We start from the raw sequence: 13205 nt of genomic DNA, 5'->3' as shown, positions 1-13205 counted from the left end.
ACTGATTTATATTGTACAAATTTAATAGATGTGAGATCACATGATAAAAGAATTATTCAAATCTGATTTTATATATTTTTATAAATTTTGACTATGTTTTTTTTTTTTTTTTATATAAAATTGGACTGTTTTATAAAAATAAAAATAAAAATCAGATTGCTACTTAGTTATAACTTATAATACATTACTATCGTTTATATTTTATAGCTAGACAATGTAATCTTATATTATGCAAACCTGATTACATTACACACTCATGCTGTTGTTGATATAACTGTTAATTTATTTTTGTTTAAACCCAAGATTGTGGTGGCCTAGTCATTCACCACAGTGCAAAGTCAATATTTTATATAAAAATAAGTCTGTACGAAAACCAAAATTAAGAAGAAAAAAAAAATGAATTTTTCTCAAATCTCGTAATCAAATATGGGAGAAAAGTTGGTTGACTAGAGATTAATAAAACCTTGATTTATTCACCGTCGGCAAATCGTCAGTTTTACTTTTAACATATGTTTAATAATTTTAATTATTATTCACCGAAGCGTGCAGAAGGGCAAAATCGTCATATAAATGTTTATATAACCTCGTAATCCCCAAAATCCACTCACTTCAATCCCACACACACATCTTCACAATCTCTTCTCTCTTTCTCGGTGCGTCTCGAGTAAAATCATTTCCGGCTCTACGATCGAATTCGTCGCTTCAATCTTCTTCTGTAAGTTTCTCGTCTGCTTTGTTTGTTTATCGTGAAAATTTGAGCTCGAATAACCGATGTTTTACAGTTTTAGTAATAAAACAGAAAAGTTGAAAAATTGAGCTCTGTACCATCATGAGAAACTCTCTTTCCATTTTAGGGGACACCAAGCTCTCAACTTTCTGTTTAGTGCTCGATATTCATGTCAATTTAATTTTTTGTGGTGTTTGTTCTTAGACACTATATCTATAGGTCAAAATAGGGGGAAAATGTATGTGATTCACACTCTAATTGATATTCGTTGTTTTAGTGCGTTCTTTTATTGTTTTTAGTACTAAGATCAAGATGTTAACTTCGAACATTACAATCGTTGCTCCAAATGAAAATGTTTCAATAATCTAGTTGTTTTCTCTGAAAAAAGACTGGAAATTTTTTTCTGTTTTTCTGCTACTGTGACTTTGTAATGATATATCTGTTCTTGCAAATCCTTTCACAGGATTGTCAATTGAGTTGATAAAAGAGTGAGAAAATTCATTTGGAGGTTAGCCGGAATAGGAGAAATAGAGAAGCAATATGCGTTGGTTGGGATCGTTGGTCGACGTGTTTCGTAAAGTTGTTCACTTGAACTTGTATTGCAGAGTTATTCTGTAACTCATTTTAACCCTAACTCGCTCATATTGTTCTCACTTCATTGTTTTTCACTCAAACCTCCATGGGATCGGAGTGCTTTTTCGTCATAGCTCCCGATATTAGGATCAGCTGAAAGAAACACAACCCCCTAGATTATTTCCCTTCCTTTTTTGTATCCTGTGATTTTCGTGTTCTGTGATTCTCGGTGCCGGAACAGAACAGTCTATATTTAGTGGTGTAAGAGTAGTTATGGTAAGCCAAGCAGCAAGCCAGACAAGATTTCGGGCATTGAAACACGAGACTGGGATCGCTGGAAAACCGACGATTATAGTTAGAGTTATTGCTTGCTTTCAACCTTTACAGGATTGCCAGGTCAGTGACACAGTCTCATCATGGAGATTTTATTTCTCTTCTGGTCTTCTTCAAATGTGTTTTCATTAACTCTTTTTTATTTTTTTATTTACTGTTATTTTGCAGGCTGAGTATTTCCGCCACTTGCTTAAACCTGTAACGTAAACTGTTTCCGCAAAAAAGTTCATCTTTTTCACCTAGTTGGATCAAAATTCGCGAGTTTTTTTTTTCTTTCCTTTCCTTTTTCTTCTTTTCCCGATCTTTGCTGTGGAAGACGCAACAAGAGTTCAGTTATCTTTGCATATTGAAGGTACTTTCTTTTACTATCTTCGATGTCTTAGTAGAACTTGTTTCTCGTTTCCTGATTCGAGTGATCTTTATGCTTTGTATTTATAGGCGCAACAGTCTGGTTTGGATGGTTAAGGCAAAAACTCCGTGGCACTCTTTGCAGTGTTCGCCAGGGAAACTGCCTGATTTGAAGTGCATGAGCGCATTGCTTGAGACGAGGCAACATGTATGTTTGCCATCGCTGAAAGAAGTCGGGTCTTTCGAGTTTCTGGGCTCTTCAGATCCTCGCCCACCGAGTTCGAGGACTGAACCGAGAAATGAAGCTCGTTTTCCCGCTCAAAGTCCAAAGGGATTTCTTGTCTTCGACCGGTCCGGGGATCAAACGAGGATGATCTTCAACTACTTATGTCCTTCCGTCCCGAACCCCGAGAATCAAACGGCCAATAACGAGAGACCGTACAAAGAATCATACGATACGAACGGGGAGAGCGAAATGCACGAAGACACCGAAGAGATCAACGCTTTGCTCGACTCTGAGGACGATGAAAGCGATGGAAGCGACGACGACGATGAAGTGACGAGCACTTGTCGTTCTCCGACCCCGACGAAGAGGGTCCATGAAAAGGACGAGCCGATAGAAGGTGTCGCTAGCTCGGACGGTCCTAATAAAAGGCAGAAGAAGCTTGATGGTTCTCATCACGAGTACGACAATGATGGTGGTGATGATGATGATGACGTGAAATCGAGCTACGATGATGGCCCGAGTGGGTTTGAGGGATCCAAAAAGGATAAGATTCGAAGGATCTTGAGGATTCTCGAGAGCATAATTCCGGGAGTAAAAGGTAAAGATCCATTGTTGGTGATTGACGAGGCCATAGACTACTTGAGCGTAGCCAAAATAAAAGCCGAAACTCTAGGAGTGAGTTCCCATTAAATCACGTTGCTCTTCGGTCCATTTTCGTAAAGGAAAGACAGAGAGCATAAAAGTTTGTAGTAAGCAAAAGTATCGATTCCTTGCTCGAATGATTGTTGAATTTGAACTGGCTGCTCATGTGGGGTCCTCCGGTATTTTCCCTTACTCATGTTATATTGAAAAGAAGCTCGTGTGTGTGTGTGTGTGATAATGGAGCCAATAAAAGAGGAAGGTATTGAGAGAATGATATTGCACGCTGAGACGAGGGTGGTTCTCTCTTTTGCTTGCTTGTTGACCAGAAATGATTATCTTTAAAGCTTTTTAGGGGGTGTTAAAAGAAAAAAGATTCATAAACCAGAGAGAGAAAGTCATAAAAGGTTTTTTTAGACGCATGGGAATGGTTAGTGCTGTAAAATAAGACCCTTTGCTTTGTTTTTTGTTTTTTTTGTTTTTTGTTTTTTGGTTGGCGTATGGGTTGTTGTTGTTTTAGTGCATGCGCGTTAGGTAAAATCCGGACCCACCTTTCACAGCCCCGCTTGATTTGATGTTCTCTGTCTTCTTTCTTTTCTAGTCTCAATTTCACATAGCACGCCTATGATGCTCTTTTGAAAATCTCTCTCCGTCAAACTGTGAATTTGGTGTGTGCTTTGCTTGATGTCCTTGACGGTATGATGAGACTACCTTTGGTTTTTCCTCTCATGATCAGAATAATTTGTTGTAAAGTCCTGATTTGTTTTACACGTGGGAGACTCTCTCTCTCTCTCTCTCTCTCTCTCTCTCTCTCTCTCTCTCTCTCTCTCTCTCTCGTGGGTCATGTATGTACAGTGAGTTTTGGTTATTGAGGAAATTCAACTGTTCTAAGAAGATTTTTGTGGTCGTGTTATTATAGCATGAGTCAGTCAATCTGTGTGTATGTGAGCAAATAATTGGAGTCATAAAATCGAGTGGATGGTGTGTTTTTATTTATTATTATTTTTATATTAGTGTAACTTTTTTATTTTTACTTTCTTCCTATCTGTAGTAAACTTTCATGTCCGTTTCCGTGTTGTATTTTTTAAGGTCTTGTGTTTGGTTTCCCTATCTTGTATCTTCCATATAATAATAAAATGACTTGATTCATGGTTGACCGTATAGTCTGGAAGATTTATTATATAACCACTACATGACATATCTTGGTTTTCAGTTTTCACCCACCGAATGAAATAAAGATTGGGTTCGAAAAGAAATGAAGAAAAAGAAAACAAGTGACACGTTAGGCTAGAAATGGCTAAAGAATATTGTATGGCAGATAAAATATTTGAATGATCTCCACGTTTACATTGGATAAAATAACGAATGATCACCACGTTTACTTTGGAATTTTTTTTTTCTGCCTCCTATTTTAGCTTTTAGTGTTGAATAACACTGTTGATGAAGGACAAGGTGCTTTATTTATTTGGATTTTAATGCGATAGTTTTACTGTTTTCAACGACCTTGGCGAAAAAAAATTCAGATACATGCACAATCAAGAATCTTCTAGGGCTGTCAAAAAAGAGAGGTAAAAAAAGAGAGAAAGGAATCAACTAGAAGTTTGAAATCCATTTGAGAACTTTTCTAATCTCTCACAAGAATATCTTAAATTAATCACGTCACTAATATCTTAAATTATGAAATATGTAACATTTTATTCCATTTGAAATAATTAATCACGTCATTACCCGAGTTCAAAGCATAGAGAGATAAGATACGGTAATCAGATAAATACTCATGGAAATAAATTAACACAAGAATTGATAACACAATAGCTATATTGGGGTGGGGAGACTATAAACCATGTAAAAGAAATTCACAAAATATTCAAGACAAGTACACAACGGTCTTATACTCAAAAGAATCTATTTTGAGTCGCTGTTTTCTTTAGTACTGTACGTCGTGGATTATTACAACATAATTAAATTCCATTAAGATTTGTTATTAGGAATTAACTGTGTATATGCTTAAATATATATATATATATACATATACATAAGTAATTAACGGTGCATAAAATTTGTAAGTGCTGGGAGCTACTTATTATCTATTTATTTTTCCTGAAGTGTAACATTTGTGCCCAAAACTAAAAAGCTTATGGAATCAGCTGTCATTCAGAAAGAGAAAGAAACGCTATAGTAATAATGATCGTACCAGATTAGTGAGCGTGCATGATTGATTACTTGTGCTGGCCAGTATGTTTCCTAATTGGGGTTCATTATTATTATTTTGATTAGCCTTTTTTTGGCACTATACTAGATGTACATTCATATATATGAGTTGGATTAATAGATATGAAAATCTTACGAAGTACAGAATAACCCTACAAGCATTCAGAGAGGTCTCTTCAAATAGAAAATTGGTTTTACCCGTGAATGTGTGTGATGTACCACAACTTGCTCTATATTATCATAAAATGAGAAGGCTCGTACAATTTTTTTTACAACCCAATAACAATTGTCGGTGTTTGTTTTTTAAAATTTTAACTCAAATAAATTACACTTTTATCATAGTCGTGAGCTATGTTTAAAATTATTACTACATCCATAATTGCATTCAAGCTTTCAATTGTATATACGATCTTTTTTTTTGCATGACCGAAATTCTTTGTGCATATGTGGATACGATTCTTTGTTTTTCTTTTACTTTATATATAAAAAAAATACATATATCTATGCATATTTATTAGACATGTTGGTATATTTTATATATATTTTTAAAATAAATATATAACATTTTTATATTTATATTTTTTTTTATAAAATAGTCATCGATATTCCCGTCGGTAAACAATATATCAATGATATATCATCGGTATTATCGATAGTCGCTATGTATATTTTAATAAAATACTAATCGGTATACCAGTCGATTGTCGATGCCGTGTGATTGGACACAAATTAGACACGGTGACAATTTAAAATATCCCCTCTAGTAAATAATAATCACTCATACGATTCTTACATATAAAACTTCTTAAGTGGTACATAGCAAAGACATAAATTAGGGGGCTTAATATGCAAAATCAATTTTATAGGGGGTTAATTTATTAATTTTAAAAAATAAAAATAAAAAGAATTAAAAAAAAAACTAGCAAGTATAACTTTTTTTTATAGGGGGAGCTATATACATCATGTATTTCCCCTAATTTTTTTTTTACACTTTTTACTCAAATTTCTTTATTTTTACTCTGAAAATTTATAAATTAGCCCCACTTGAAAAAAAAAATTCACTTTAACCCCCTAAGTTTAGAGTCTGGCTCCATCCCTGCCTGGATACGTAGATGAACCGATATGAAATACCTCTCTAGACAGTTCTTCGCTATAGCTTTAGAATATAGCCAGTATATCTTGGTATCAAAGTCGATTTTGACCTAAAATTTAATTCTCGATAAAAAAAAAATATTAATTATAATCATTTTTCTATTTAATATATGTATATATTTTTACTTTTATTAGCAAAAAAAAAAAAAAAAAAAAAAGCTATTGTGGAGCTCCTTAATATAGTATTTGGATCTCGGTGAAAGTCAAGAATCATTGAGAATAAATATTTATTATTTGAATACTGATAAATATTATTTTTAATTTTATTATTTTATAAAATATCAGTTGATATATTTGTCAATAATCAGAGTATCACAGTAACTTCTGATCAGAAACTTGGTGGTTATGTTAAATATTTATTAATATTTACCCGTATACTTGTTCACAGTAACTTCTTATCAGAAAAATCTTGGTACAATTGAAGTCCTGCCATCCATAGAAATATTGCTATTTTAATCATTGTACTAGACAGTGCAATAATGTTATAAGCAATATCAACATGCCCTTAAGAATCTTGTTAATGAACTCACTTGATATTGATTTATAAGAAGGTGAAGTTACATAAAATTTTGATTAATCAAACCAAAGTATTATGAAAAGCAACTGAATATGTGTCATTCATGCTATTTATGTCTTGGCTATACCCAGATAATCTTCATACAAATATTAAAATGATTTGTTCCGATTAAAAAATAAATCTTGATCATCATTTTTACTTATGACCACAACTTATAATTTAATAAATTCACATAATTAATGGCATTATTGTACCCAAGAAAACACTGTGATGCAATATTCTTATGAATCTCATTAATAATTCATATTGAAGATTAAATACTATAATAGTAGATTCCTTTTTTTATATATAGAAAATAATAGTAGATTCCTAGATATCTCAATACATCAATACAATCCATAATTTATTTTTATGTCTAAGTCTATGTCTATGTCTCTCCACTTAAGTTTTGACAGGTGATTTATTTTTAACTCAATTTGTTATTAATTATAATTTGATAAGAAAGATGTGATGATATGTCATAATTAGAACATAGAAACTCGCATGCATTTTGCAAGCTTTTTTTCAACTCAAAAACTCTAAATTGGGTCAATTTGTCCAAAATATGTATCTTAGTGGACCATTACATGAGACCCGAGGGTGACTATTTTCTCGTGGGCCTAACCATATCAAAGAGACCAAACATACTTGGGTTTTCGTTGTAATTGCCTAGCGGGAAATTAAAAACAAAAAAAACAAAAAAACAAAACAATATTTAAAAAAAATAGTAATTGTTTTAGATTTTTTTAAAATATGCATAATTCAAGAAAACTAAAACTTGAAGGACACTATTCTTGTGATAAACAGTTTAAATGTACTACTTTTGTGATTAGTTTTTATTTTTGTTTTTAAAAACTATTACATTTACATGTAATTTCTATAGTATCTCACCGTGTATAATTTGGATATATATATTTTACGCGCATGATGTTTCTGACCATTTTGGTGCTTTAACCTATTAGTTTTGTAACATTTTGATAATTTTGATCAACTTAAAACATATTTTTAAACTAAAATATCTTGTTTATAATTTTAAAAACTATCATTAAAATAAAAAATGGACTAATAGTCTAATTTTTTTTAATCTTTATTTCTAAATGTTCAAAATATAATTTGTTTAGTTACTTTTATAAAATAATAAGATATTTTAGTTTGAAAATATGTTTAGGTGTTAAATAATAATATATATAAAAATAGTAAATACTACAAAATCACGAAAATGATCACAAAATAAAAATTAAATTAGTGACAAAAAATGCTACAATGATAGAAGGTTAGAGATTATTTCTATTAAAAAATTGAGGTATAATTATTAATTTTCGCTTAAGGCCTCATTTTGTCTTGGGCCAACTCAATTCCAACATTACTTACACATCATGTTAATTAGTGTAAATAGCCTTCAATAGTCTTTTTTGTAATTTTTTCAATATTAGCCGTTGAACGTTTTGATTTTTGAAGTGTCAATTTTGCTCTTAATAACTGTTAATCAGATTTCAATAATGGTAATTAAATTTCAATAATTGTTAACAAAATTTCAATATACCAATATTATAAACCTTATATTTCAATCATTGTTAACCAAATTTCAATAATTGTTAACCAGATTTCAATATTTGTTAACTATATTTCAATAACTGCTAACTAAATTTTAATAATTTTTTACCAGATTTATAATAAAAGAATATTTTTGTACGGAGAAAAAGAAAACAGTTATTTCTGAAATATTTTGAAAATATGAATTAGATATGAATAATGACTCACGTTTTAGACTAATTATGTAATTTTCTTTGTTAACTACGCTTTGGATAAAAAGTCTTTTTCATTAAAAAAAATAAATAAATTTCACGTCCCTATCTGAGTGGGGCTACTTGATTATTTAAGCTTTAAATATAGCATTAATAAACTAAATGACGTGGCAAACTGTGCTCCGCATACTGTTCATTCCGACATAGAAATGAACCGAATTGGTTTGATACATTGAACACATTATATCCATTGAGCCTCATCATTAGGCCTTTATACATATATTAATAATAGTATCTCACTATTATCCTCTATATTCACGTTCACTTTATTCCCTTCATTCTGTTAAAATTAGTATAAAAATCATGACAGTCATGCTGACCAAATATTATGTGTATATTTTTATGCGGAAATATTGTCTCTCTTATATTGGTCGTTTTTCCGTGGATTAAGTTTCCACATAAATTAGTATATTTTTATATTAGTATAAATCTCTACATTATTCTGTATTTGTATATCAATGGAACGAACCACACTAAAAGACCACGAAGATGAAAATGTCTAGATTTAAATGTCATTGTTTCAGCTCAAGTAATTCTTTCTTTTCCCTTTCTACCTTCTTTCTCAAAAAAAAAAAAAAAAAAAACAAAATCAACTCCTTCAATTACAAAAGCAGAAAAATAATGTCACACACAGAAAAACAACCTAAATTTTGTGACAATTATTAAACCCTATAATATATATATATATATAGATATTTTTTTTTCTTTCTTTGTTTCTATCAATCTCATCAAAGAACAAACAAACACTATTGATGAATAACAAAAGAATGTGATGATGATCTAGGAGATGGAATTTCTCCAGCGGCGGGTCGGCTTCCTGACGGGCGGGTCGGCGGCGACCTGAGAGCCGACCTCGTTGGCGTCGATGTGGGCCATCTTGTTGGTGAGCTTGCTGAGCTTCTTCCACCCGGAGGTCCAAGCCGAGGCCTGCTTTTGCTTGCACATCTTGTCGAACTGCCTCTGGAGAGTCTCCATATCGGCGTGCAGGTCGGCGTATTTGGCCTTGACGGTCTCGAGCTCGAACTTGAGCGTGTTTATGTCCTTCTTCGCCGCCGACCAGCCCTCCTGGAACGACTGCGGCGTGCCCTCCAGGAGGGTCTTGCGGTTCGACACCATGGGCTGGTACTGGTCTCCCCCCGTGGACCCGTTATTGTGGTCTTTGAGCGCGTTGCTGATCTTCACCTGCTCCGAGAACAGCACCTGCACCACCACCCGCAGCGGCAGCCGCTCGTTCTGGGCCGCGTGCATGCACGCGTCGATCGACAGCTTCTGGCAGTCCATCACCCGGCACAGCCTCTTCCTCTCGTGCTCCGACATCGTCGGGTGCGCCTGTTTGTTTTTATAAAGATCATGAGTTACTCCTCTCATTAATTCACATCTGATTATTTTGTGAAAGAGAACTCGCCTTGAGATATGAGTCGATGGCTCTGTAGAGACCGTCGTCGCAACTCCTGGCGGACTCGGGCAGGGCCTCGGCCAGCACCTGAAACTTGGTGAGCGAGAGGTTGCGGTCACGCGAGACTTCGGTGAGGTAGCTGTCGACGAGCCTGGCGACCCTCATCTTGTTGGCGTTGCTGCCGGCGGCGGCGGCGGCGGGGCCGCCGCCGTCGGAGAAGGAGTGGCGGCCGGGGCTCGACGCCTCGGTCTGCTCCTGCACGAGGAAGTGCTCGAGGAGCCTCTGGACGAGGTCGACGTCGTACATAGTCCCGTCTTTGATCCCGTATGTTGGGACGAGCAGGTCGGCGAGCGCCGCCTGCTCGAACTGCATCCCGACGCGCTTCTCGAGCTCGGTGACGAGGGCGGGGGCCACCTTCAGCGCCCCCGCCGTCCTCACCAGCCGCAGGAGGAAGCTGCACGAAACGCTGTCCTTCTGCGGCGGGATTATGCTTATCAGGCTCTCCACTATCATCCTCCTCTCCCTCTCCCCCGCCACCTCCTCCTTGCTCTTCCCGTTCCCGTTCCCCGCCACCACCATGTGGAGCCCGCCGCCCCTCCACTCCTCGTGCTCCCCGCCTAAAACTAGACAAAACGGTTACCTGGTTAAACATCTATAATTATTTTAGACAGTTAACAAATTCATCATCAGTCAGCGGACCTCTCTGATGTGAAAGCCCCACTTGACAAGTGGGTCTTACCTACCTCCTATTTCACAAAAGCAGCAGTCCGCTGATCGATGATGAATAGCACTTCTCTATCTAAGATTGATTGTTTTAGAATGGTTAAGAGGTAAATGTAAGCTAATTGATCGGTTAAGTTTAATCGGTTAAAATGTCCACCTTTATCTCTGCCGGAGCCGGGCGCCACGAGGTCCGGTAGCCACTTGGCGGCGTAGTGCATGATCACGGCCCCGACGAGCTCGAACCTCATCCCTTTCACCTTGATCGCGGTGATGACCCGAACGAAGTGGTCGATCCTCAAAATCGAGGCGTCCTCGAACCACCAGTCGGGCGGGACGGGGGGCTGGGCCGAGCGGCTCGGGCTGGCCTGCTGCTCGGGCCACTTCGGGCTCGAGGCCTTCTGGCTGGGCTTTCCGGTGTAGGCCCACCGGATTCCTTTGGGGTTAGCGCAGGCCTTCCAGGCGATGGACTCGCTGCATCGCCGGACGATCTGGAGGTTCTCGGCCCACGGGGAGAGGCTCTCGCAGCTCTTGAGGACCCGGATCGAGTCGCACCAGGAAGAGAGGACCACGTAGCTCAGGAAAGCCTCGGTCTTGAAGATCAGGTTTCCTTCCTCGAGATCCTCCGTCATCTCCAGATACTCCGCCGCGCACCGGAGGCCCGAGATGTTCGCCGCCGTGAGGTCCACGGCCACGCCGTAGCAGAACTTCGCCGCGAGCTCGAACGCCTCCGCGCCTCCGGGGAGGTCGTCCAGAGCTGTTTTGCTCGGCTCCGGAACCCGAGACTCGTATATGATTCTGTTCATCTTTCCACTCCTCGAAAGCAAAGGATACTAGACCCAAAAAAAAAAAATTAAAAAAAATATTTAATTTTCATCATCTTATATATATTTATGTATCTGTTTGATTAGACATGTTCATTACCTTGTGAAGGTGAAAGTTGAAATCTCCAACTTGGACGAGCAAGTCGCTTGGGATATCAGTGGCGACGAACCTTGATTCACAAGGAAAAGAAATAAATATAAAATAAGAATGAATTTTTGAGTGGGTTTTGGTGTGAACGTACCAGTCGTGGCCTCGGAGCTCAAACCCATCGGTCTTGACGCCGTGCTTGCTCGAGCTGAGAACTCCATTACCGTAATCTCTGTCCACCACTGACTCGCTCTCCGATTCCCACATCGTTCGAGAGAGAGAGAGAGAGAGGCTCTGTTTCTGGGGAAAGAAAACAGAGACTCTGATTTAGCTTAAGTAGTCAGTGAAAAAAAAGGGATAGTGTTTGTTCCTGATATTCTCGTGTTTGTTTTTGCTACTCAATAATGAGATCTAATAAGCAAAAAGAAAGAAAGAAAGACCCACATGGGGTGCTTAGTATAATCTCAAGTGTCCGCTTCTTGGAATATTTTCAAGCGCTCATACAGACAGGCTGTGGAGTAATGGGCGTAATTGTGTTCTCTGTTTTTTTTTGGATCACTTCGACTCTCATTTTCTTTTGCTCTCTCTCTCTCTCTCTCTATCTATCTTTTTCCTTTTCTTGATGAGCAATGAGAGAGATCGAGAGAGAATGTGATTGGATAATCAATTATCTTTGAGAATTACTACAAAGCAAACATTCCTTTCCTCTGACGATGAGGACTAAACCAAAAGAAATAAATGTCTCTCTAGTCTGTATAGTCTATAGTACAAATATAAGATAAGAGGGGAAAGAAAAAATAATAATAAATATATATTAATTTCTTAGCTGCAATCAATTGGTGTATAGCCCATTAAAACCCGTTTGGATTTTGGTGCTAACATTTAAGAGAGTGATTTTCAGAGCAAAAAAAAAAAAGTGATTTTTTTTTTTTGTTGTTTCTAGTTGAAAAAGGAAATGATCTGGTCCCGGGATTATGCTAGATTTTCATGCAATGAAAACGTCGTTTTAGTTTAAAGATTAGTTCTAATCCGTTTTGGGATAACTTTTTTATTCTTCATTCCAATTATGGGTCGTTGTAGTTGGGATTTCCAACTTTATACTTTGAAATTATGTATCCCTTTTTGTATAAAAATAGGTCATATCAATGAACGAAATTGATCATGAGAGCGATGTAAAATGGCAAAAATATCATTCGAACTAAAAAAAATGTATAAATTATTGAACAATGTGGATCTAAAATTTTAAGATCTTACATAAGTATTTTTTGTTCTTCGTTCACATCAGCTTTTAACGAACAGATAGGAAAATAAAGTACTGATTCGGCGAAAAGGAATTACATTTACTTATTTGAAGGAGCAATGGTGGACCTAAAATAACTTGTGGTAGGTCATATTCTCGAGTTTGGACCAGCTAAATGGATTCTGGTATCATAGCCACTGAATGGTCACATATTTGAGATGAGATTATAATAATTTTGCTCACCAATTATTATAACGTACAAATATATCCAACCAATAAAGCTTCCCACCCAAAAAAAAAAAAAAACCCAATAAATCTCTTCACGTGGGTCTCTATGGTATTGAGGAGGTATATAGACTTTGGAAGT

At 36.4% G+C, this 13205-nt stretch overlaps 2 protein-coding genes across 4 annotated transcripts; one reads left to right on the top strand and one right to left on the bottom strand.

Moving 5' to 3' along the window:
- The first annotated feature begins 612 nt into the window (after window positions 1–612).
- Window positions 613–4000, top strand: LOC149387134 (transcription factor SAC51-like). Its single transcript, XM_089623064.1, has 4 exons — window positions 613–715; window positions 1191–1696; window positions 1802–1985; window positions 2072–4000. The coding sequence occupies exon 4, from the start codon at window positions 2091–2093 to the stop codon at window positions 2895–2897; it is 807 nt and encodes a 268-aa protein (XP_089479190.1). The 5' UTR covers window positions 613–715; window positions 1191–1696; window positions 1802–1985; window positions 2072–2090; the 3' UTR covers window positions 2898–4000.
- A 5152-nt stretch (window positions 4001–9152) lies between these two features.
- NPH3 (Phototropic-responsive NPH3 family protein) lies at window positions 9153–12444 on the bottom strand. 3 transcript variants are annotated; one of them, XM_089623328.1, is made up of 6 exons: window positions 12043–12444; window positions 11753–11898; window positions 11611–11680; window positions 10847–11519; window positions 9976–10589; window positions 9153–9899 (listed from the first exon to the last, which is right to left on the bottom strand). In XM_089623328.1, exons 2-6 carry the CDS (start codon window positions 11863–11865, stop codon window positions 9351–9353), a joined length of 2019 nt encoding a protein of 672 aa, XP_089479454.1. In that variant the 5' UTR covers window positions 11866–11898; window positions 12043–12444; the 3' UTR covers window positions 9153–9350. The 3 variants fall into 3 exon arrangements, with proteins under 3 accessions (XP_089479454.1, XP_089479453.1, XP_089479455.1); XM_089623327.1 differs by having other exon boundaries at window positions 11753–12444; XM_089623329.1 differs by having other exon boundaries at window positions 9976–10583; window positions 11753–12444.
- Between the last annotated feature and the right edge of the window lie 761 nt (window positions 12445–13205).

This window comes from Urtica dioica, chromosome 8 (assembly GCF_054948205.1).
Source record: "Urtica dioica subsp. dioica isolate 48M chromosome 8, U.dioica_male_clone48M_v1_H2, whole genome shotgun sequence".
NCBI lineage: Eukaryota > Viridiplantae > Streptophyta > Magnoliopsida > Rosales > Urticaceae > Urtica > Urtica dioica.
The sequence above is the reverse complement of the archived record's forward strand: the minus strand, read 5'-3'. Positions and strand labels throughout refer to the sequence as shown.